Source organism: Primulina tabacum, chromosome 5 (assembly GCF_025594145.1).
Source record: "Primulina tabacum isolate GXHZ01 chromosome 5, ASM2559414v2, whole genome shotgun sequence".
In the NCBI taxonomy this organism is placed as follows: domain Eukaryota; kingdom Viridiplantae; phylum Streptophyta; class Magnoliopsida; order Lamiales; family Gesneriaceae; genus Primulina; species Primulina tabacum.
The window spans coordinates 4,769,498-4,790,918 of record NC_134554.1 but is presented as its reverse complement, the minus strand read 5'-3'; the positions used below and the strand labels follow the sequence as shown (position 1 = coordinate 4,790,918).

At 32.5% G+C, this 21,421-nt stretch overlaps 3 protein-coding genes across 8 annotated transcripts; 1 reads left to right on the top strand and 2 right to left on the bottom strand.

Moving 5' to 3' along the window:
• Positions 1–489: 489 nt before the first annotated feature.
• LOC142544620 (RHOMBOID-like protein 1) lies at positions 490–3,680 on the bottom strand. 2 transcript variants are annotated; one of them, XM_075651652.1, is made up of 6 exons: positions 3,102–3,680; positions 2,512–2,564; positions 1,887–2,050; positions 1,404–1,663; positions 1,192–1,318; positions 490–869 (listed from the first exon to the last, which is right to left on the bottom strand). In XM_075651652.1, exons 1-6 carry the CDS (start codon positions 3,431–3,433, stop codon positions 747–749), a joined length of 1,059 nt encoding a protein of 352 aa, XP_075507767.1. In that variant the 5' UTR covers positions 3,434–3,680; the 3' UTR covers positions 490–746. The 2 variants fall into 2 exon arrangements, with proteins under 2 accessions (XP_075507767.1, XP_075507766.1); XM_075651651.1 differs by having other exon boundaries at positions 2,401–2,564; positions 3,102–3,679.
• Positions 3,681–9,389: 5,709 nt separating this feature from the next.
• Positions 9,390–12,382, top strand: LOC142545752 (scarecrow-like protein 9). Of its 3 annotated transcripts, none has more exons than XR_012820356.1 (2): positions 9,390–12,213; positions 12,308–12,382. XR_012820356.1 is itself a non-coding variant. In XM_075653111.1 (2 exons), the coding sequence occupies exon 2, from the start codon at positions 9,911–9,913 to the stop codon at positions 12,155–12,157; it is 2,247 nt and encodes a 748-aa protein (XP_075509226.1). In that variant the 5' UTR covers positions 9,393–9,494; positions 9,875–9,910; the 3' UTR covers positions 12,158–12,382. The 3 variants fall into 3 exon arrangements, 2 of the variants coding, with proteins under 2 accessions (XP_075509226.1, XP_075509225.1); XM_075653111.1 differs by having other exon boundaries at positions 9,393–9,494; positions 9,875–12,382; XM_075653110.1 differs by having other exon boundaries at positions 9,398–9,494; positions 9,762–12,382.
• A 1,701-nt stretch (positions 12,383–14,083) lies between these two features.
• Positions 14,084–17,460, bottom strand: LOC142545751 (UPF0161 protein At3g09310-like). Of its 3 annotated transcripts, none has more exons than XM_075653108.1 (6): positions 17,164–17,460; positions 16,958–17,027; positions 16,800–16,859; positions 16,380–16,520; positions 16,017–16,099; positions 14,084–14,323 (listed from the first exon to the last, which is right to left on the bottom strand). In XM_075653108.1, exons 1-5 carry the CDS (start codon positions 17,281–17,283, stop codon positions 16,041–16,043), a joined length of 450 nt encoding a protein of 149 aa, XP_075509223.1. In that variant the 5' UTR covers positions 17,284–17,460; the 3' UTR covers positions 14,084–14,323; positions 16,017–16,040. The 3 variants fall into 3 exon arrangements, with proteins under 3 accessions (XP_075509223.1, XP_075509224.1, XP_075509221.1); XM_075653109.1 differs by having other exon boundaries at positions 17,278–17,458; XM_075653106.1 differs by having other exon boundaries at positions 14,086–14,323; positions 17,158–17,459.
• Positions 17,461–21,421: the final 3,961 nt, after the last annotated feature.

Here is a 21,421-nt window from a genome sequence, read left to right as displayed (position 1 = left end):
AAGAAAAATTGGTGCCCTAGATGATTACTATCATGTCTTCACCCCTAATAAAATAGAATAGATAGTTATATATCTGTTCTAAAATTTATTTCCAAGTAATAAATTGAATAGTTCACCAACATGCACATGTCTGGATTTGAATTAGAACTTAGAGCAAAATAATTAATTTTCATATTTCAAATCGACTTTGAATTTAAATGTACTTAAATTTAACATTAATTTTTTTTTTATCAATATTCGATGTCAAAACCATAGATGCATAAAAGTATTTTACATAAGAAAATACTTTTTCAGAAAAATAATATTTGTTTAGACTTTAGTTCTCAAAGCCCTTTTTAATTTTTATTTTATAAAAGAAGGTAAAGCCAGAAAACAAAGAATATGGTTTTATGTTTGTTCTTCAAAAAAAAAATTAGTTTTCAACATTTTTTTAACAAATATATTTCCATTTAAACATGGCTAATTTGACATGCATCCATCCACATAAATTACAAATGGGATATATACGCAAATGGTGGATGATCCAATGATGAAATCACATCACTCAACAGAAGATACATTCGTTCTATAGTTGGCGTATAGGTTTGTGTATTTTGTACAATAATTTACAATAAATAACGATGTAATTCAACTGATTCCAGATCCTCTACTCCGGAGTCGCATTCTTTCATACAGAGACACAAGTTTAATAGCTTCTTTTTAAATTTATCTAAAAAACATGTGACGAGGTGAGGAGGAAACATTCATCATCTACAGAGCTGCGCACATAACCCCTGGATCTGGGTTGCTGTCGGATTCAACAGTGAATATGTTCTGCTTTTGCTGCTGTTCGAACACGTCAATGTATATCGGCTTCCGGTTTGCTCAGCCTACAGAAAAGAAAAAACTAAAAATCATTGTTTGGTGCGAACGATGATACATTAGTTAATTCGTACGAAGATATTAGTTTATTATCAATCATTGTTTTATCTAAAGTTATGTGTTACTATATTATCATCCATGTATCTGATGTCGTTCATCATCTCATCTAACGAAATGGGTAAGAAAATAGTAATAATACTGCTTGGGGGTGAAAATTGAAATATATATATGTTCTTAGAATCAAGTTTCCGTATATAAGAACGTATAGAGAGACAGAGTATGTCCTGGCCTAATCAAGAAAATGAGAGGGGCGTTGAACGACTTTCTAACCTGGCACGAAACAGGCTGCGTGTTGCAGCTCCATCTCGAAGTAGGAACACAACTTAGATAATGGCACCACGAACAACGATCATTCAAATTAACTCCACGAAGCAGTGTGACCATGCCAACCGTGATCCTATATCAAAATGAGTTTCCACAATCTTCTCGTAAACTCGCTCAAGAAAGTGGAAAGTGCAAAATGGAGAGACTCACGAACTCACCCAAAGATCAGAAGGATCAAAGAGACCAACCAAAGTATGCATTGATAGGCCTTAAATTTACGACTACTTGGTGTTGAGGAATATCCAGGAGAAGCATATCTCTGAGTTACCCACCCAAACTGGGGACGGATCAAGAACACAAAACCAAGAAGGAATCCTGATAAAAACCCTCCAATATGAGCGAAATTGTCAACATGTGGAAGAATCCCTACGGCCAGATTGATTGCGATAATTAGCACTAGGGTCAAGAAAGCCGCTACCTAAATAAAAGGTTTTGTGAGTGGAAATTAAAACCTGAAATTCATGTCACAGAAGATAGAAGCAGTATTTCGTCAAAGGGGGGATACCCATTTGTATTCTTAAGAAGTTTTAGGAAAATAAATAAATAAATACCACATCAACACCAATACAACCTAGCTACTTGTTTGTTTGACATGTATGAGTGCTCCCAATCTTAAGATAGTATTACAAAAATGCACATACCTTGTTTACATATATAGACCAGTTAGTGATAAGCTCGGAAAGCATTCCTCCCAATAATCCAAAAAGTGCACCAGAAGCCCCAACAGATATGTTTGTCTGAATAAAGAGAGCAGATAGCAAGCTACCACCAACTCCAGATATAAGATAAATCAAGCCAATACGCACTGCAATAGCAAAAAACAATGAATCCTTTCACCAGAACAAAGCTACAAGAGTTACAAACAACTTGGTAAAATATTAAATTACCATAATTCATATAGACTCATCAATCATAAACTCTTCATGGTGTAGTGCCTAGAAAATCAAGTGAACAATTTATATAAAAACAATTCCTTTACAGCGGCTGAAAGATATGCCTTGTTATCGTCAAGCAGTTTGAATTTCATTTCGAGGCAAGACTAGCTAGAATGATTATACCAGCTGGTTTTCATAAAAAAGCACATGGATGTTGTGATTATTAAACAAATAAGTAAAAAATTTACGGATGGTAAATTCATAGCCAGTTGTCACATACCAAATCCAAATTCCTGTTCGAGCCCGACACCGATAACTAAAAGACCAAGCATGTTGGCAAGTAAGTGAAAAATTCCACCATGTAACCAGATACAAGTCATAAGCCGCCAACCTTCATGTTTGTGGACGACTTTACCAACGTCTAAGGCTCCCATCTTCTCTAACCTGAAAAAAGGATTTGGATGGCGTTTTTTAGATGACATGACCAAAATTATGCTTTCCTCTTTACTAAGAGAAAAAGGCAAGAAAGATAAAATCGATTCAGTACTTTAGTACTGTACAACAGTAGGATGAAATGTTGCAATATCATTAATTGTTACACGCACGAAAATATTAGAGCTGAGTGACAAAATTTGTGTCCAAAACAAATAGGATGATGTAAATGTAATAATCTATCATATTCAAGGAAAAATCTTATAACAGCATTTTTAAAAATGAAGAGTAAATTTCATCATCTCGAATATCAGAAACTACGGGTAATTGGTTGTCCTCATAATTCATGTTCGAAAATTAAATCAGAACCATATTAAGTAACTTAGAATTTATCCATTCCCGGATATTGATTAAAGATTGATATCAAAGGATGATGAATATACTGGAAACAAAGTAACCAAATGTTTTATGTAGCATAGGAGAAGACTCAAGGACATGAAAAACAAATACCAAAAACTCAAAAAAAGGATGAATACAAAAGAAGCGTACGCTGAAGAAGATGGCCCAAGAAGAGGATTTTCACTAAATGGCTGAAAAGAAAACCTTCCCAGAAACCTGGCAGCGCAAGAAATCGAATTCTTGGGGCAATTATTCACATACATGGTGATAACAAACATCACGGTGTTTGCTATCACAAAGGAAGGTATCAACCAGGGAAACCATTTCTTAAAATGCTTTACTTCTCGAAAAATAACAACGTTCGGGTTCGGGGTTGCGGCGGGCTGTGCCTGTGGTGACTCCAGCGAGACAGGGTGGATCATGTTGCTTCCCCGCCGTGAGTGGACTCGTATTTGGATATCTTGCGGAGTCATCATTGCCATCCAAGAATGGGAGGTTTAAGGAATTGTCGGAAAGGTGAGAGGGAGGGCCGAGGGTGGTCGTATATTTAAACAGGCCGGCGGCGGAGGGCGCTGCGGACGTTAGAGGGAGAAGATCAGGTCAACCGTTCAACTGCAATTTACATACATCTATATATACACCAGGGATTACACTTTTCCTCAGCCGACGCTTCAAGAAATACCAGTACTTTGCTTGGAACCGTATTCTTTTCATTCTTCGTCGTTTATGTATGCAGTTGCTTATTCGTTGTCATTCTATTATCCCCTTTCCATGTGTAATGTGAATAAATTTTAGAATTATTTTATGACTCCCCCTTTTCCATGTGTAATGTTAATACAATTTATAATTATTTATACAAAAATATATATTATAGATATTAAAATAATTGTAAAATAAAATTATCGATGAATCCACATAATTCCCCGATAGGTGTCTAGTAAGTAAATTATATATAAATAGATTTTGATTCTCGTGAAATCTAAAAGATGTCAAATATTTTCTTTTGTAGATATTTTTTTACAATTTAACACTAGTTAGTATATGAGACTAATTTTACATAAATAAATTTCAATATTCAAAGATACACTTTTTAAAAGTGATAAGGTGACATAATTTATTTCATTTTATTTTTTCAATCTATTTATAGTTACACATGGTTGCAATTTTCGTTTTATGATTTTATATAAAATAGATGAATTGAGTTGATGAAATATCAATCCATTTAGAGACGAGTCAAACGAGTTGAGTCTGGTGGCGGGTTGAGACAGTCTGGCCGAGGCTAGGCAGGTTAGCCCCACATATTATAGTTTTATTTGTTTGTTTGACCCATAGTCCAACGTGGGTTGAGAAATTATTAAAATGTCCTGCTAATGGTAAATTGTGATGAGTTACGGACTAGCTCGTCACGCTAGCTTATACATGTTAATCAAGACATGCAATCAGTAGCATGGATATAAAATATTTACATAAAAATTTTATGACATGGTCTCATTAGTCAATTTTGTGATACATATATTTTATTTGGGTTATCCATTAATTTTTTTAATGTCAAAATTGTTATTTTTTATTATAAATATCAGCAACGTTGACTCACCTCACATATAAAAATTCACGAGATCGTATCACTGAAAAACTTCTTCAAATATTTAGTGTATCATATTTTCAAGTGGGTTGATAATAACCACCATATGTTATCTCTTATAATTTTTCCCCCTAAAATCCTCTAATGTTATAACTAAATTATATATACATTTTCTCAATCAAGTAAGGAGTACGTGTATGCGTATAATTTATGTTGAAACACGTGTGAACTAAGCGCATTGACAGATTCAAACCCAAAATAATTAACTTAATTAATCATTAATAACTTCTTGTCAACTTGCATTGTTGTTCCTTACGCACACCAATAATCATTTTTTATATCTATATCTATATATATATAAAAGCAAAATTTTTGTCAAAAATAGTAATTTCTCGCCAAAATATCATTTCTAAAAAAGGAAAGATTTACATGATATTGACACATGTGTACTGCAATAAATGATCACTTCAATTATTGTTTGCATTGATTACATCAACTCATTTAATTCAATTTTGAATTCAATTAATTTTTATATTAATTCAAATGTAATTTATGTATTATATGTTTTTTTTATTTTTTTTCTCAAATTAAAACTAAACTCTATTAAAAATATAAACCATATTTAAAATTTTGCATTGATTATATCAATCAATTTAATTAAAAACTGTATAAATAAATTTAAAATATAAATGATTACAATGTTCAGCATCACTCATTAGATAAATCATTCAAAATAAATTTTTCTCTTTTAAGTAATTTCATGCCCAAATTAATTGTTAAAAAAGAAATACAATATTTTATTAGTTTATTTAATTTTTCTAAAAATAAAATTGGTTGAGTGTAAAAGTTATCACTACAACAAGGTTTTCCAATTAACATTAATTTATCATTTAATAATCATAAATTTTTTTATCCCAAATACATATTATTTCGAAATTACCTTAATTTGAAAGAATTAATGCGTTGTAATTTTCTTCCAAAACTATATGTATATTGTATATCTTGAATTGTCTTCTTAAAATTCAAATAAGAGAGTACAAAAAAATTAAAAGAGATATATTCAAAAGAGTTTCAAATGGACGTTAAATTACTCTCAATAAACATGTATATTACCCTCAATAATCAGAAATGTTTGACACTCAATGCATGCAATTCGAGATTTCCATAATTTGAAAGAGTTACGTTAATGTATGGTATAATTTTGTCAAAAGCATACAATGTATAATTTTTGTCCCTTGAGATGTCTTATTTGAATTTTAAATTATAAATAATGCAATATTGCATATTATATTAGAAGTCAATTTTACTCTATTTATCTTATTAAATTTATCTACTCCAAAATTGAATTCTGAAATGACTCCTCTTTTCAGCACCATATATGAGTTGAATCTTTCCAAGATGTAATGTTCGTTTAAATTTAGATTTGTTCGTTGTTATGAACTACCTACATATGGAAACAACGAGACATTAAGTTTGAAATCTGTCTTTCATGGTCGAGAAATAAAAAATATTATTCATCTATTTGTACAAAATTTTAGTTATTACGTATTACTAATGTGACAATTTTTTTATATATTACAAAGTTCAAGGATACATGATAGTATAAAAGTTCACGTAATGGAAGTGATTAAACCAATCCTAAAGAAAGTAAGCATCTTATTAGAAGACACGTTATAAATTTTATTGACATTGTTTTGTAATACATAATAAACGTGAATTAAATAACTTTTCTGATTTATGCATAATTTACTTAGGATCACATGTTTCATTTTTCTTTCAGAATAATACGCTGTTGTGTATATTATGAAGAGATTTTGTAAATAAAATCACAACCCATTTGGATAAAGATATTGATGAAACAATTATTGTTATCATTCAAATGTGTCGAACACGTGTCATGTCACAAAATTGTTTGTGAATGTGGATTTAGACGAAATTACTGAATTTTTTAAAAAATATTTCTCATTAATTTTATTGAATGTGATTTAAAAATATTTTTTATCACATGTTAAAAAATAATAACATATAACTTCTCGAAAGTTAAAGAATTAAATATGTATTAAGGTTAGTGGCCGACATCAATACACTAAACACGATAAGTATCATGTCATTGTCTTAGACTAACACAATCTAAAATTTTTATATATGAGTGATTATTAGCCAAAAAAATTAATCGACATGCGTTGTATTTAAGAAATTTTTTTAAAATAAGCGAAAAATAGTTTTTATTTTTATTTTTTAAATTATATTATTTTTTTCAATTTAAATATCTATTTATTTTTCACTAATTTTTAATAATATCATCCGTGCATCGCACGTGTTAAATACTAGTTATCACAAAACTCATGTGGTATTGTCTATTGAAAAAACTTATAAAAAATTATATCATTTTTATGTTAAAAATTGAATCGATTTATCTCAAAATATATCATTTTTTATGTTAAAAATTTAATCGATTTATCTCAAAATTATAGACCGTGCAATCGTTTCACGAAGAACAAACTCTATTGTTATGTTATGGATATGATCTGGATATTTAAATATATATTTCCAAAAATAATATTATTTTGGTCCAGGAAAAATAATCAGCAGACAGAAAGGACTTCTAGCAGCAAATATACAAATTTCATTGTTCAAGTTTTCATGTTTTTTTCTAGTTCTTAATTTTCCAGTTTGCAATTCTAAGTTTCATACAAACTCCTTGTTTAGTTTTTTTTTTTTATTTTTTTTTATGTTTATTCTATAATTCCTCTTCGTTTTGTACTAATTTTGTTTGAGAAAAACTGCCCCAAACTTTTTCTGTTTATCATGGAATATTGTCTTATAAAACTTAATTCGAAAGTCCGAATAAAAAATTCCAAACAACATAAAGAAGCAATTTCAAAAATCGTCGGTACAATAATTGTACAAAAAAAGACTATAATAAAAAAATCAGCAGTAGAAATTTCTCCATCATATTTATAAAAAACTATAATATTTCTAAAAATACTTTAAGCAAATATTATTAATTTAATTATTTCATCATTTTTTTATTCGATCTATTTCATGATATAATAAAACAAGCACAACAACTTAAAGTTCAAATTATTGGGTTCCTAATATCAAGATCCAATTCAAATGGGCCGTTTGATACCCCTAATATCTAGACCCCAAATATTGTCGATGTAAGAGTTTTTGTGAAAAAAATAGAAATTAAATTTGGAAAATTTAAAAAAATTAAAATTAAACTTTCCGATTATTGACAAGTTTATATATTTTATTTTACATAAATTTAAAAATTCATGCTAAAAAAAGAAATTGTAATCAATTTACTCATATTTACAATAATAAGAAATATTTTTTGTATAAAAAATAATATTTTTTCATAAAATTTTATCTGAAAAGAAATAGGGTGGTATTTTGGGATAGTAAAAACATATGAAGACACTACCAAACCTTAATACATAGTATAATATAAATAAATCAATCCAATTGATTACTTTTATACATTTTTCAATAATTATTGCTCCGTAAAAAGTTCTAAAAGATGGTTTGTATGAATAATTTTATAATATTTAGTACATAGTTAATACATATTCCGATGTCGGAGATTGCCGACTTTATGCCTGAATGGGGAACATTGTCTAAAGAGAGCAATTTTAAACTAAAAACAATAAATATGTAGAAATAAAGGGCACCGAGTCGGACATCGCAATTTTTTCTACAGCGATGATATCGCTAAAGAAGCCCGTTTCCACGTCATTAAAAAAAAAAAGCCATATGATTTATAATTTTTATTTACTATCTTGGTGTACTTTTTGTACGTTTTTAATATAATTGTCCCTTGCTCTTGAAACTTATTATTAATATAATATTAAATTTAATTTTTCACTCTTTAATTTATTACGTACATAATGAATTATTTTAATTAATTTGTGAACACGTAATACATCGATGGTATAGGTCAAGCCTATCTCAGTAAATAGCATTAAAAATGGTATATCTATGGATACAGGTTGATCATGTTAATAAACCGTAAATTTTGTATAAAATATAAGAGTAAGTCTCTTGTGAGACGGTCTCACGTCACGAATCTTTATCTGTGAGATGAGTCAATCCTACCGATATTCACAATAAAAGGTAATACTCTTAGCATAAAAAGTAATACTTTTTCATGGATGGCCCATATAAGATATCTGTCTCACAAAATACGATCCGTGAGAACGTTTCACACAAATTTTTGCCAAAATATAATTATATCGCAATAAATTTTTCACATTAAATTTTGTATCGAAGTTTTATTTTAACATAAAATTAAAGAAATGACGTAGTTTTAGATATCAAAATAGTTACTCTAAAGACTTGTAAATAAATTCATGTTCTGGATGGTTATATAAAAAAAATATGGAGTCTCAAGTCATTTGATAATCATAAGATGGGTTCGTTTTGTTCAATCAAATGTCTGGTTGTAATTATAATGTATGTGTATATTAATTTTTTTTTATCATATATCAATCAAATGTCTACGAATAAAATTATATACGTTTTCAACGATTAACAAAGTAAAATTTTAATATATCAGATTATCATAAATTTAATGGGGAAATACCAAACAAATTATTATTTATCTATTATTATTCTACTTCCAACTTAAATTTTAATAATCTCACTTCTTTTTATTACATCAAATCTCAAATAAACGGCCTTAAGTTATTATATTTCATGAGATATAAATTCAAATGATCAAACGCAAGGCAACTATAAAAAACCGGCTAACCAGGTCAAAATATGTCAACGGTTCAGATTTCTCCCACGTCACGTTCATGAATTTCTTCAGGTTGCTTATTATCTTAAAAAAGTAGTGCTCTCTTTATAATATGCACACTTCGGAGCACTGTTTCTATTCTAGTCCTAAATCTCTCCTCCTCTAAAGACTAAAGAATCTTTCTACGCTTTTCCTCTAGAGTTTCCCTTTTCCTGAGGTACACTAATTGACATGCGTATGTTTTTATTAGTTTGTTCCATGCTGAGTCAGTTTCTTGGGCTTTCATGAGGCTGCCCAGAAAGAAATTATGTCCTTTCTGAGCAATAAATTGGATAAAAAATGATCGATTCTGTGGAAAATGTACCGATGACTGTTTTGTAGCATGTATTTTTTGCATCTATAGCATGTTCAAAGATTCAATCTTGATGATTTTTCGGGGTTGAAACTGCTGTTAAATATGTGAGTAGTGCATTTTTCATGTAAGGTTGAGTGCTACAAGTTGCAGAGGAAATATTGGAAGTTTGAGTATTTATGTTACAGAACATACATTTTCTTGGTAAAGTAGATTGAAATGGATCTAGGTTTTCACGACTCTAGAATCCCGAGAATGGATTTCAATTGAGGAATCAATCCATGGGCGAGTTATCCAATTGGAAACTAGTAAATGAGAGTAGGTCAGATATTAGTAATTCAGATCAGAAGCTATTTGATGGACAGGGGTTTCAAAGTTGCTTTCAAGAACATAATATTGGAGAGGTAGGTTTGGTGGCGAACCAGCCCATTTCAAATGGTACCATCTCTAGTTCTTGCGTGGAAACGGAGGATGAATATCAAGACGATTGTGACTTTTCCAATGTGGTTTTGAGGTATATAGATCAGATGCTCATGGAAGAAGACATGGAGGACAAGACACATATGCTTCAAGAGTCGTTGGATCTTCAAGCACAAGAAAAGTCATTCTATGATGTACTTGGTAAGAAATATCCACCTTCTCCTCAGCCGGAACCAGCTTTGTTTAATCAATTTAGTAAGATCCCAGATGGTTATCGTTACGTAAATCCCCATAATTTATCGCATAGAGAGAGTAATGACAATGGTTACCTAATTGATGTAGTCGATCCGAGGTGGATCAAGGGTCCTTTATATAGAGAAACTTCAGTCGCAGGATGTCATACCACCAATCATACTCCCAACTCGTCTGTTACTGTGTCAAATAGCTTATACAATGTCGTGGATGTTTCCTCGGACTCGGCTATAAGTCCTCTGCAGATGCGTGAAACACATGGTGAAAGTCAATATGTATGGAAATTCAAGAAGGGGGTGGAAGAAGCAAACAAGTTCCTTCCTGGTGAAAATAGATTGTTAATCAGTGTGGATGTGAATGGTTTTTTAGCTCAAAATTCTATAGAAGAATCTGTCAAAGGGGTAATTGAGGTGGGGAAGAAAGATGAGGTGGGAGAATGCTCACCTTCTCGATCAAAGGGTAAGAAAAATGGTCATAATTTCGATATTGATTTTGAAGAAGAGAGAAATAGCAAGCTTCCTGCTATTTATAGAGAGTCTGATGTGCCTATGGAGGAATTTGATAACGTCTTGCTTATTTCCTTGGGGGAGCATGGAAAGAATTTTGCAGCTTACCGGGCTGACCTGCAATGCGCAGCAAGTAAAGGTATGCAATGCAATGGGAAACAAAAGGGATCGAGTGGTGGGAAGAGCCGTGGCAAGAAACAGAGCTTGAAAAAACAAATTATTGATTTGAGAACCCTTCTGATAAATTGTGCCCAAGCTGTTGCTGCTGACGATCATCGGAATGCCAACGAACTTCTTAAACAGATCAGGCAGCATTCGTCTCCTTTCGGTGACGGGAATCAGAGATTGGCTCACTATTTTGCCGATGGCCTAGAAGCACGTTTGGCTGGCACTGGTAGCCAGATACATAAAGCCCTTGTTAATAGAAGAACAACTGCTGCCGATTACTTGAAAGCTTACTATACTTATCTTGCATCATCTCCATTCAGGAAGATAACTAATTTTGCCTCGAACAAGACAATAATCACAAAATCAGAAAAGGCAATGAGAGTTCATGTTATAGATTTCGGTATCCTTTACGGCTTCCAGTGGCCTACTTTTATTCAGCGTATTGCCGCGCGAAAAGGTGGTCCACCTAAGGTTCGGATTACTGGAATAGACTTTCCGCAACCTGGCTTCAGACCTGCGGAAAGAATTCAGGAAACAGGGCGCCGATTGGCCCACTATGCCGAGAAATTTAACCTTCCTTTTGAGTACAATGCTATAGCCCAAAAGTGGGAAACAATCAGAATGGAGGATCTCATGATTTGCAAGGACGAATTTGTGGTTGTCACCTGCTTGTATCGAGGCAGGAACTTACTTGATGAGTCGGTGGTTGCAGAAAGTTCAAGAACAGCGGTTCTTAACCTGATTAGGAAAATCAATCCCTCTTTATTCATCCATGGTGTACTCAATGGAGCATATAGCACGCCATTCTTTGTCACCAGGTTTCGGGAAGTTTTGTTCCACTTCTCTGCACTATTCGACATGCTGGAATCAAACATACCTCGGGAGAAACAAGAAAGACTGCTGATTGAGAAAGATATATTTGGGAAAGAAGCATTGAATGTCATAGCTTGCGAAGGCTGGGAGAGAGTTGAAAGGCCAGAAACTTATAAACAGTGGCAAGTACGTGATCTTAGGGCAGGTTTCATCCACATCCCTTTCGAAAGGGAGATCATGAAAGGGGCGATATATAAGGTGAGGACGTGTTACCACAAAGATTTTGTAATAGATGAAGATGGCCATTGGATGTTAATGGGCTGGAAAGGGCGGATAATCTATGCCATTTCATGCTGGAAACCTATTTGAGAAATAAGTTTATCCATGATATACAAGATTTTGCGACCCCAACCCAATGTTTCAAGGTAAAATATGCATCTCTTCTCACTTGTTCCAATACAAACTCTAATGTAGCATCTCCTCTTTATGCTGATGTTGCCTTTTCATTCTGATGCAAAGGAATTAACGAGTTGTCCGGCAGTCTGGTTTACCTAAAAGGTTTTCGCTGTGTTGAATGAAAATGTTTGTCTATCATCTCAAGCATAGATGTATGCCCCTCTTCGCCCCATTGTATACTTTTTGTTATCTGCATTCTTGCTGCAATGGAATTTTTCTAACAAAAAATAAGAACAGTCTAGTTCTTGTTCGGATCTTCTGTTTCAATTTCGTCGCATTTTTTGTTATGAATATGACTTTTCTCGAGCTGTTTCAGATATGAAGGAAATTTTGGAACAAAGTTTCTGCTCTTTGTAAGAGTTTATTGCCCACAAATTTTCAGCCAAAGAATCTTATCACAAATTCCGCAAAAGTGCGGTGGACCAAGAGGGCAAATCGTCTACTTTTAATCAATAGATAACTTGGTCCATTTTTACCAAATGGTGAATCAATAGAAGATTATTTTAGCATTGATTAGAAAAAAAACATAAGACGTTTTACATCTATTTATATGAAGTTTTTAGAACTGATCAGGTAAATAAAGCAAGTTTTATGTCAATTTTTGAAGGATTGCGGAATGCATTTAAAAATTACAGGATTCTCCCAATTAGGCAAAGGTGTCCAAATTGTAATTTTGTGAAAAGATAATTTATTACTTAAGTCGAAATAGGACCGTGGAAAATCCATTTGTTTAATTGAAAAGTACATAAATAAATTAAATGAGATCTCGACTTGTGGCCTGTGGGGGCCTTGAAAGAAGATAAAATGTCAGTGTTCATCACAAAAGATTACTTGGAAGACTTATAGTTGAGTACAGTAATAATGACACAAAAACCAATGCCCCTACTTGACAACGTTAATGCACCGAACATGTTCTTTACATCGAATCTAACTGTGAAAAATACTAATATTTGCAGTATCAAGAAAGCATTTAAACTCACCTGCACTCGGGGTTTTTATATATATATATATATATATTTTGTGGTTAAAAAATTCCAAAGGCTTTAAATGATGGTACACTACTATGCAATTAATAAATGATTATTAAAGTACATGGAATCCTTTATTCACTTGTGGACTTAGTCCTGGTGAAACTTTTAATAAACCTTATAATATATTGAATATCATTAAAATATTAAATATCATGTTCCGATTGTTGCGTTACTAGACCTGCCACATAGATATGTGTGAACACAATAAATTGTTCCCACAATCCCAACACTAACATCAAGACATGATTGTGTAGAGAGAGATTAGAATTGTGATCAAAAGAAAAATCACGATTTTGCATTTTAACTACAATAGATTATAAAGGAATGATATATTAGGTTTTTTTTTTGGTTTCTTCCATTTATACCGACCATAAATTATTTATTCTTACTCGTTAATGACTAAAAATAATGCCAAAATCCAATTATTAATCAGTATTGGATTTAAGAAAATTTATTTTTTTACAAGTAAACACTCCCATGTTCGTCATCTCAAGTAGACATGACCATGGTTCCGATTTGGCTCCAACCCGAATCGGGCTCGGCCCATGCTCTACGGGTAGGTTAAGCGGGTCAACGAGTTTGACTGAAATTGTGATCATAACTGTCCATATGTGAGCCAGTTACGGTTTTCGGATCTAAAACCCATTGATCGACGGGCTGATAATATTTTAATTTTTTTAAAAAAAATTGATGAATGTCTAATTCCACATTAGTAGATGAGATTTTCACTTTTGCTTGGAGGTTGCAAATACTCCTTATTTCTTGATGTATCAATTCATGCTTCTTGACCAAATGTTTAGAAGAAAAGTTATTTTATTTGGGTTGCTTCGACCAAATGGTTTTACTGAATGGTTACAACCCACAAAATACGCACGAGGAAACACGATAAAAATAATTTTCTAAAAATAATGGCTTACAACTTAACCACTATCATATTCTACTAAATACTTGCACTAACATATACTTGGAGTGGATCATAATTATACCTCCATTAATGGTGATTGGATGAAATTGCGGCTCCATTCTGCTGCTGCATCATATTCTGCAGCTGCATAAAAAAGTCTCCAAATTGGATTACAGGGACTCCAAGAATTATTGACATCGTTATTATGATATAAATATAAGTCAAGACTACGGGGGTCATGGATGATTTCATGGCATCGACAGCAACATTATATCAATATCTAAACAGCAGGTATACTACAAGAACCGAGATAATGACTAGATGGCCGGCGACTCTCAAAAATGAAAAGAAAGCCGAGGCTGTATGAACAAAGAGCATTTGGAACCACTTAACAAAGCTTATCGCATCAGATGAGGTAATATGACCCTGAATGATGTAAGCGACACGCCAACTAGGAAACTCCATTCCAATTCATACTGCATCATAATATCTAAAGTTAAGGAATATTCTGAACTATCCTTCTTGCGCTGTTTGGTTCATAAAACCACAACTTAATACTAAACAGAGAGCTTCATTACAACATCAAAGATACAAATTCAAACAATATATAGAGGAGCCACAAGGCGGACATACAGAATAGCAGAAAGACTGGATTCCAAAAAGATTAATCGAAACTGGTGTAAACAGCTCTTACTGTCAATAAACAACTGTCTACTTTATCTGAATAATGTTCGAAGGCACCTTTCCAAGAATTGAAAGACACAATATCAGCCCCTATACAATAAATTAAGATAAACTTTAGTTCACGAAACCAAAAGTTCTCATATCTGCTTCATAACTCATTTGTGCGTGGAGTATTATTTTGAGTTTGAGTACTTGAATAATCATGGAGAAAGCAAGAAATTTCTAGGTTCATTGTCGAGTTTTGCAAGTCCTAGTTAATATTTTTTGGAAACATGAATGGGGTAACAACTCCTAGCTCATTTCAGTGCTAAAGCAAAAAAAAAAAAACTTTGGCTGCTCGAGGATCGTAAATTGTTCGAAAAGAAATTTTTCAGATGTTGAGAGGGCCCACAAACTACTGAATATTTTGATATACCCGTAGCTGTAATAAGTAAAACGGCATCCACTTACACGACATCATATCAAAAGAAAAAGGAAAATTCTAGGACAAGACTTTTAAGAATCATAAAGAGATGGCACCTGATAATTAACCTAAAAATGCTTCAACCATAGATGGATAGACAACCCAGTAATCACCATATGGAACAAAACTAGGCAGCCAAAGAATTTTCATGCACATCCACGCGTTATTTCAGGGAGAATCATTACAATTCCTGAATTCCATGTTTCACTCGACCAGATCTAGCTTTCTGTACTTTGGCAGATATTATTTTAGAGTTACCCACGATAAACTTCTAAGAGATCCTATTATTCGTTCATTTTACCAAGACTCGGTCCAAAACAATATTTAGGGCCATAAAGTTGTGAAGTTTCTTGAACCAGATTCCAAGTTCCCTTGCATGATTTGATGCTTTGGTGGCAGTATTATTTCTGCATACTTTCCACAGCAGTAGCAGCAGATAAACCACTGCCCAATCATAACTCAAGAACTTGCTCAACTTTTGTTCTCAAGGACATTAAAATCTTCAAATACGAAACTTCCAAACAATAATAGAATCCGAGAAACTTCTATAACAATTAAAAAATTAGGAACATAAGACAGAAGAATGATGATGTTTATCCTAAAAGATCCTGGCTTTATGCCCAATAAATTATTGTTTATCCCATATTCCGGCAATTACATATTTCGAATGCAAAATAAGCATTTATTTACCGTATCGTTCCCAATCAAAGTAATTCACTGCTCGGGTGGAGTTGTCTCATCAAACCATCTAGGGGGATCAAAGCCGGATCCACCTATCAAATTCAAAAACTAACATATTTTAGTCTTATTTTATGATAATAGAGCACATAATTTTCAAAATAGCTGAGAATGAATGGTTTTCAATTGTAAAAGCTTGTCACAGAACCAATCACTTGTGTGTACACAAGGATTCAAAACACCCAATTATTTGCACTGCTCAGTTTTTGAAACAGTTGGCTTACAGCAGAACTCAGGGAGCATCTTCAAAATAATACATGAACGATTTGTACTTCTGTATATGAGACAACAAATCGGAAAAAGGGTAATAAATACCAAGAGCATTGCAACGACAAAGGCGCCAGGCAGTCAACAGGGTCCCCTTTGCAACTCCATACTTCTTGTAAGCAATCATCGAAGACTCACTACATGTCGGAACATACCGACATCTATTTGGCAACAACGGCGAGATTTCCCCTGTTGCAATCACCATTAAAACACGCCCAACAAGATTAACTAATGAAAAGTGTTGACTGCGATACAGTCAGTTGTTTTTCAGTTTTTCACCAAGTTAAACACACGGAAAATAAACTGTAACACTTGATTCTACCAACTTCTCTACTCGATCACTCAAGCTCAGGTTCCCGATTATATTTCATTTCATGTTATTGCCGTCAGATAATGGAACTTTATTAAGTTATTGATAAATTTATCTACATTGTTAAATCATTAGACGTTGAATTAGGAAGAACTCACGTTTGTAGAACCGTAGCATAGACAATGCTGCTTTAACGCCTACACTAACCTTTTCATCATCTGAAACATGACACAAAAACCAAATGAATTTCACTAAAAAAATATGCAATGATTTCAAGACACGTACATAACTCAATGAAATTATCACTCGAGCTTACCTTGTGCACCGGTCTGACCCGAATCCTCGCCTGAACAACTAACGACCCCAAAACGACGTCGCTCTTTCCACTACCAAAAAATGGAGAAGAAAAACCCGTAGAAAGTAACCAATTAAATGACTGGAAAAATAGTAGTAAAATCGACAAATGAGTATGTAAATTAAATGAAATACGAAGCAATTAGGAGTTAAAAAAAGTACATTAACTGAAGAATGGTGCTTCTGAAACAGTGCCGATAATTGGGAAGGATTAAGTTTGGAATCAGGGTTGTTGAAGTGGAAGAGTTCGTGATAATGTTTACAGTTGATAGTCGAAATTACCGCCATTTTTGTGCAGCCAGCTGCCGGGATTTTCGGTGGCCTCCGTGAAGGCTCAAGATTACCGCTTGTATTTTTGTATTTCTTGATTGCCAGCGTTCAGTAAAGATTTAAAATAATTCGACGCCGGTGGTTGTAATAATTGACGCTGGATAATATCATCCCCCGAAGCAATTCGCACGCTGGTGAATGTTGATTTTCGCTGTCGTGCTGTTATACTAAAACGACGTTGTCATTAAATATTTTAACTTAATATTTTTACTTCTGTACTTTAAAATATATTATATATTGAATTTGTACCATTAGTTGTAATCATAAAATTAACAGCTAGAATACATCATATTTTTAAAAATTTAGAGACTAAAGCTAAAAATAATATCAGTGAGAATAATATGATAAATAAACTTACATTTATGATTTGAATTTATTTACTAATGTGTATTTTAATATAATATACATACAAATTTTAACATGGTAAAATAATTACAAAAATTGTAGGAATGATTTGAATTTATCATTATCAATTTTTGTAACATATTATTTTAAATTAAATATAATCAAAATTTGACATCACTTTTGTAGTAAAAATAATCACAAAAACTCATGTAAGCCGTCTCACGGTCAATTTTGTGAGGCATATATCGTATCCGATCTGAACCATGCAAAAATATTATTTTGTATACTAAATAGTATCATTTTTCACTGTAAATATAGATCGAGTCAACCCGTTTTACATAAATAAATATGAGATATCATCTCATAGAAGACCCACTAAAAAATAACTGAGTTGCACAAAACATTTTTGTTTCCGAATAACATTTTAACATAGTGATTTGTCTCTAAAATTTAAAAGATATCGCCTGAAGTTAATGGCAACAACTAATTAGGTAATTTTTTTAAAAAATGACTAAAGTATTGCATTAAAATATTAAAGGACTACAAACATTACGACAAAAATTATATTAGAAAATAATTCTGTATTATTAGTTTATTTATCTTGTTATTTTTATAATTATATTTATGATTTTTTTTTAAAAAAATTAAGTTACACAAATGAATTGACATTATTCAAATTTATTTATAATTAAAAGAGTGAATATCCATACGACTCAATTAATTTTTTAAAATAATAATTATATTAGATTATTTCTCTTAAAATTTATTATATTTTTTTCCTATGTTAAATTTTCATAACTACAAAATTGTGCATATATATAGTAATAAAATAAGACAATATATTTATATTATAAATGTGAATTTTATTTGTCATGTTTATCCTTATAAATAATAATTTTATTTTCAACTTCTAAAATTGACATGTAACACTTTTCTCTATAATAAAATTTAATAGTATGACAAATTTAGTCTTTGCCTATAACTTTGTGGTTAAAGATAGCGGGAAGGACTATGTCACTTGTTTTGAAGTTTAGGGACCAAAATTGTTAAAATTAAATATATGAAATCAAAAGCGTTTTATGGGTTCGGTCGACCCTACCCCTGCGGGCACTGCCTGCAGAGGTCGATCCAACGACTCGGATTTTTTCGAGCCAATTTTTTTTTTTTTACAAGGAGGTGGGCCCTGATCACTCATGTGGAGTGATCCGGGCCGTTCATTGCCCGTGCAAGCAAACAAACCAGTTTTATGCAAAAATATGTGGATTAAAATCATAATTCCCAAGTTGGTGGTAGCCACAGCTGTCCATTTACTGTAATATTCACAGTTAGTACTCAGCTATGACTTAGCCCGTCCAAAAACAAGGTTTTGATTTTTTTTTTTAATATAATGAAAAATTCAAAAAGAAAGAAATTGCATGCCAAACTCAAGTAATTTGCTCTAAAAAATTATATTTTCTAAAGAGTATGTATCTTGTGAGACGGTCTCACGAATCTTTATCTGTGAGACGGGTTAATCCTACTGATATTCACAATAAAAAATAATACTCTTAGCATAAAAAGTAATACTTTTTCATGGATGACTCAAATAAGATATTCGTCTCACAAAATACGAACCATGAGACCGTCTCACACGAATTTTTGTATTTTCTGAAATATCTTTGAAGGAAGGTCTTACACATATCTCGAACTCTCCCATTTGAAGAAAAATGATATATTTCTAGAAATTAATTAAAGTGAATAACTCTCGAGATGTGTGATTTGATAAGATAATATGGTAGAGAGTGGTAAATTGAACAGGTTTGACATATACACACGAGATCCCGAGAAGCCTAATTTATTTCAAATCCTGGATTAATTTATTTACCAGTAGTAGTAGTACATATACGTACCTTCACAGCTTTTCTCCTTCCCCCATTAAACTCCATTCTGTTATTCGTACGTACGCTTTCCAAATTCCCATGGCATCGCGGAAACCGAAGCAAACCCCCAAAGAATCCGAGAATTCATATTAAAAGCCACCCTAAACACTTCCACGCGCCGCCCTAATTCAGATAAACGGCGCTGGCGCATGCTCCACGTCAGCTGAAACAGCAGGCACGAATTAATTCTCAACTGCCGCCACCTTCATCCGTATTATATTTATATTCTATAATATATGCTCTATATTCCTTAGTCCTTACCCGAAGCTAGATATCTAACAGAAAACTTTAATAGATTGCACAAGATTCTTCGTGAACCCATCAATTAAAGGTTCATTACGAGTCTGCTGAATGGTTTCTAGGATAAAAAAGTGGTAGCTGTATATGTATAAAGGATCATATCAGGAGGGTTCTTTAATTTGGGGCTGTGAAAATGGAGCTGGAGGAACCAGAGTGCTGCAAGACTCCGAGGAACCAGGAGTGCCAAATACAGGCGGCGCAGGTGTGTCCACCGCCACCAAGGAAGAAGAATATGGAGGCACGAAAGAGACGGGCTCCGCCAGAGAATGGCTACTTCCACCCCCCCGAGCTTGATTCCTTTTTCGACAGCGTGACGAGGCGAGAAGCTTGGACTTAGGTTTAGCCTGTAATATAGCTGGGATTGTATTTGGTTCTTCTTCCTTCTCTATCTCATCTTCCGGCCTCCTCCATAATTTCCCCATAAAGACAATGAAAAAGAGCCGTTTCAGAATTCTCAAGTTATACATGTATCAAATCTAGCAAGAAAATAATTTTATTTTTAGAATTATTCGTGTGTGTGTCTATATATATATATATATATATATATATATATATATATGACTTCTGTATAATGTTTTTTTAGCCTAATCTAAGTTCATGCTATCTCATGAGAGATTTTAATGAAATATATTGCCTTCATGTGTTCCCAGATGAGATCAAGCCATTAATTTGCTGTCGTTGGAGTTTCTCAAACCACATGCAATTTTTTGTATCTGTGTACAATTTATTCTTTTTTAATCACCAACTTTTAATAACTCAAATATGGTTATGTTCTTCATTAGGCTATTGGATTAAAAGTTTATTTGTACCAACTAAATAATGACTACAAGCATGATGTTTTTTTTTTTTTGATTTAAATATGCTCATTTGATTAACGAAGAAGAATGAATAAATAGTTTTGATATGATAAAGTGATGATGTTTTTTTTTTCAGTGATCAAATGTGTAAAAGAAATTTAAAAAAACAAGTATAAATAGAGGTAAAATATAAGCATTTAGGATGGAATTTGTACAATTTTTTTAGAATCATACGAGATTAATTTATATCAATTGTTTTGTCAGTTTAAATTTTTAGCTGCTTTCAACCGTAGAAGAGGGGAAAAAAGAAATTAAAGTAAAAGTGAGAAGCGAGGAGGATAGCACAAGGATGTAGACTAATATTCACTCTCTCGATCCATATCCCATTCGCTGTCTCTCGATCCATGTGTTATGCGAAAATTCGAGTCCATATATATCAACTCATGAAATATTTTACATTGTATTATATAACGTAAATTTAGATTGTTAGGATGTAGCTAGGACTGTAAGCTTATACAAACGAATATTGCTAAAAAAGACCAAGTCTAGTTAGACAGTACTGGATCTTAACATTTTGTAAGTAACTTGGGCCGTTGGAATTTTTTTTACAACATTTTGTGCGGGAAGAACGGTGACAAATTTACATGAGATTTAGTCTATAAGATTGCATTCGAAGAGATCAATTTGAAAACTATGAATATCCATTATAGTTTCCATCTATTCCATGACCGGAGC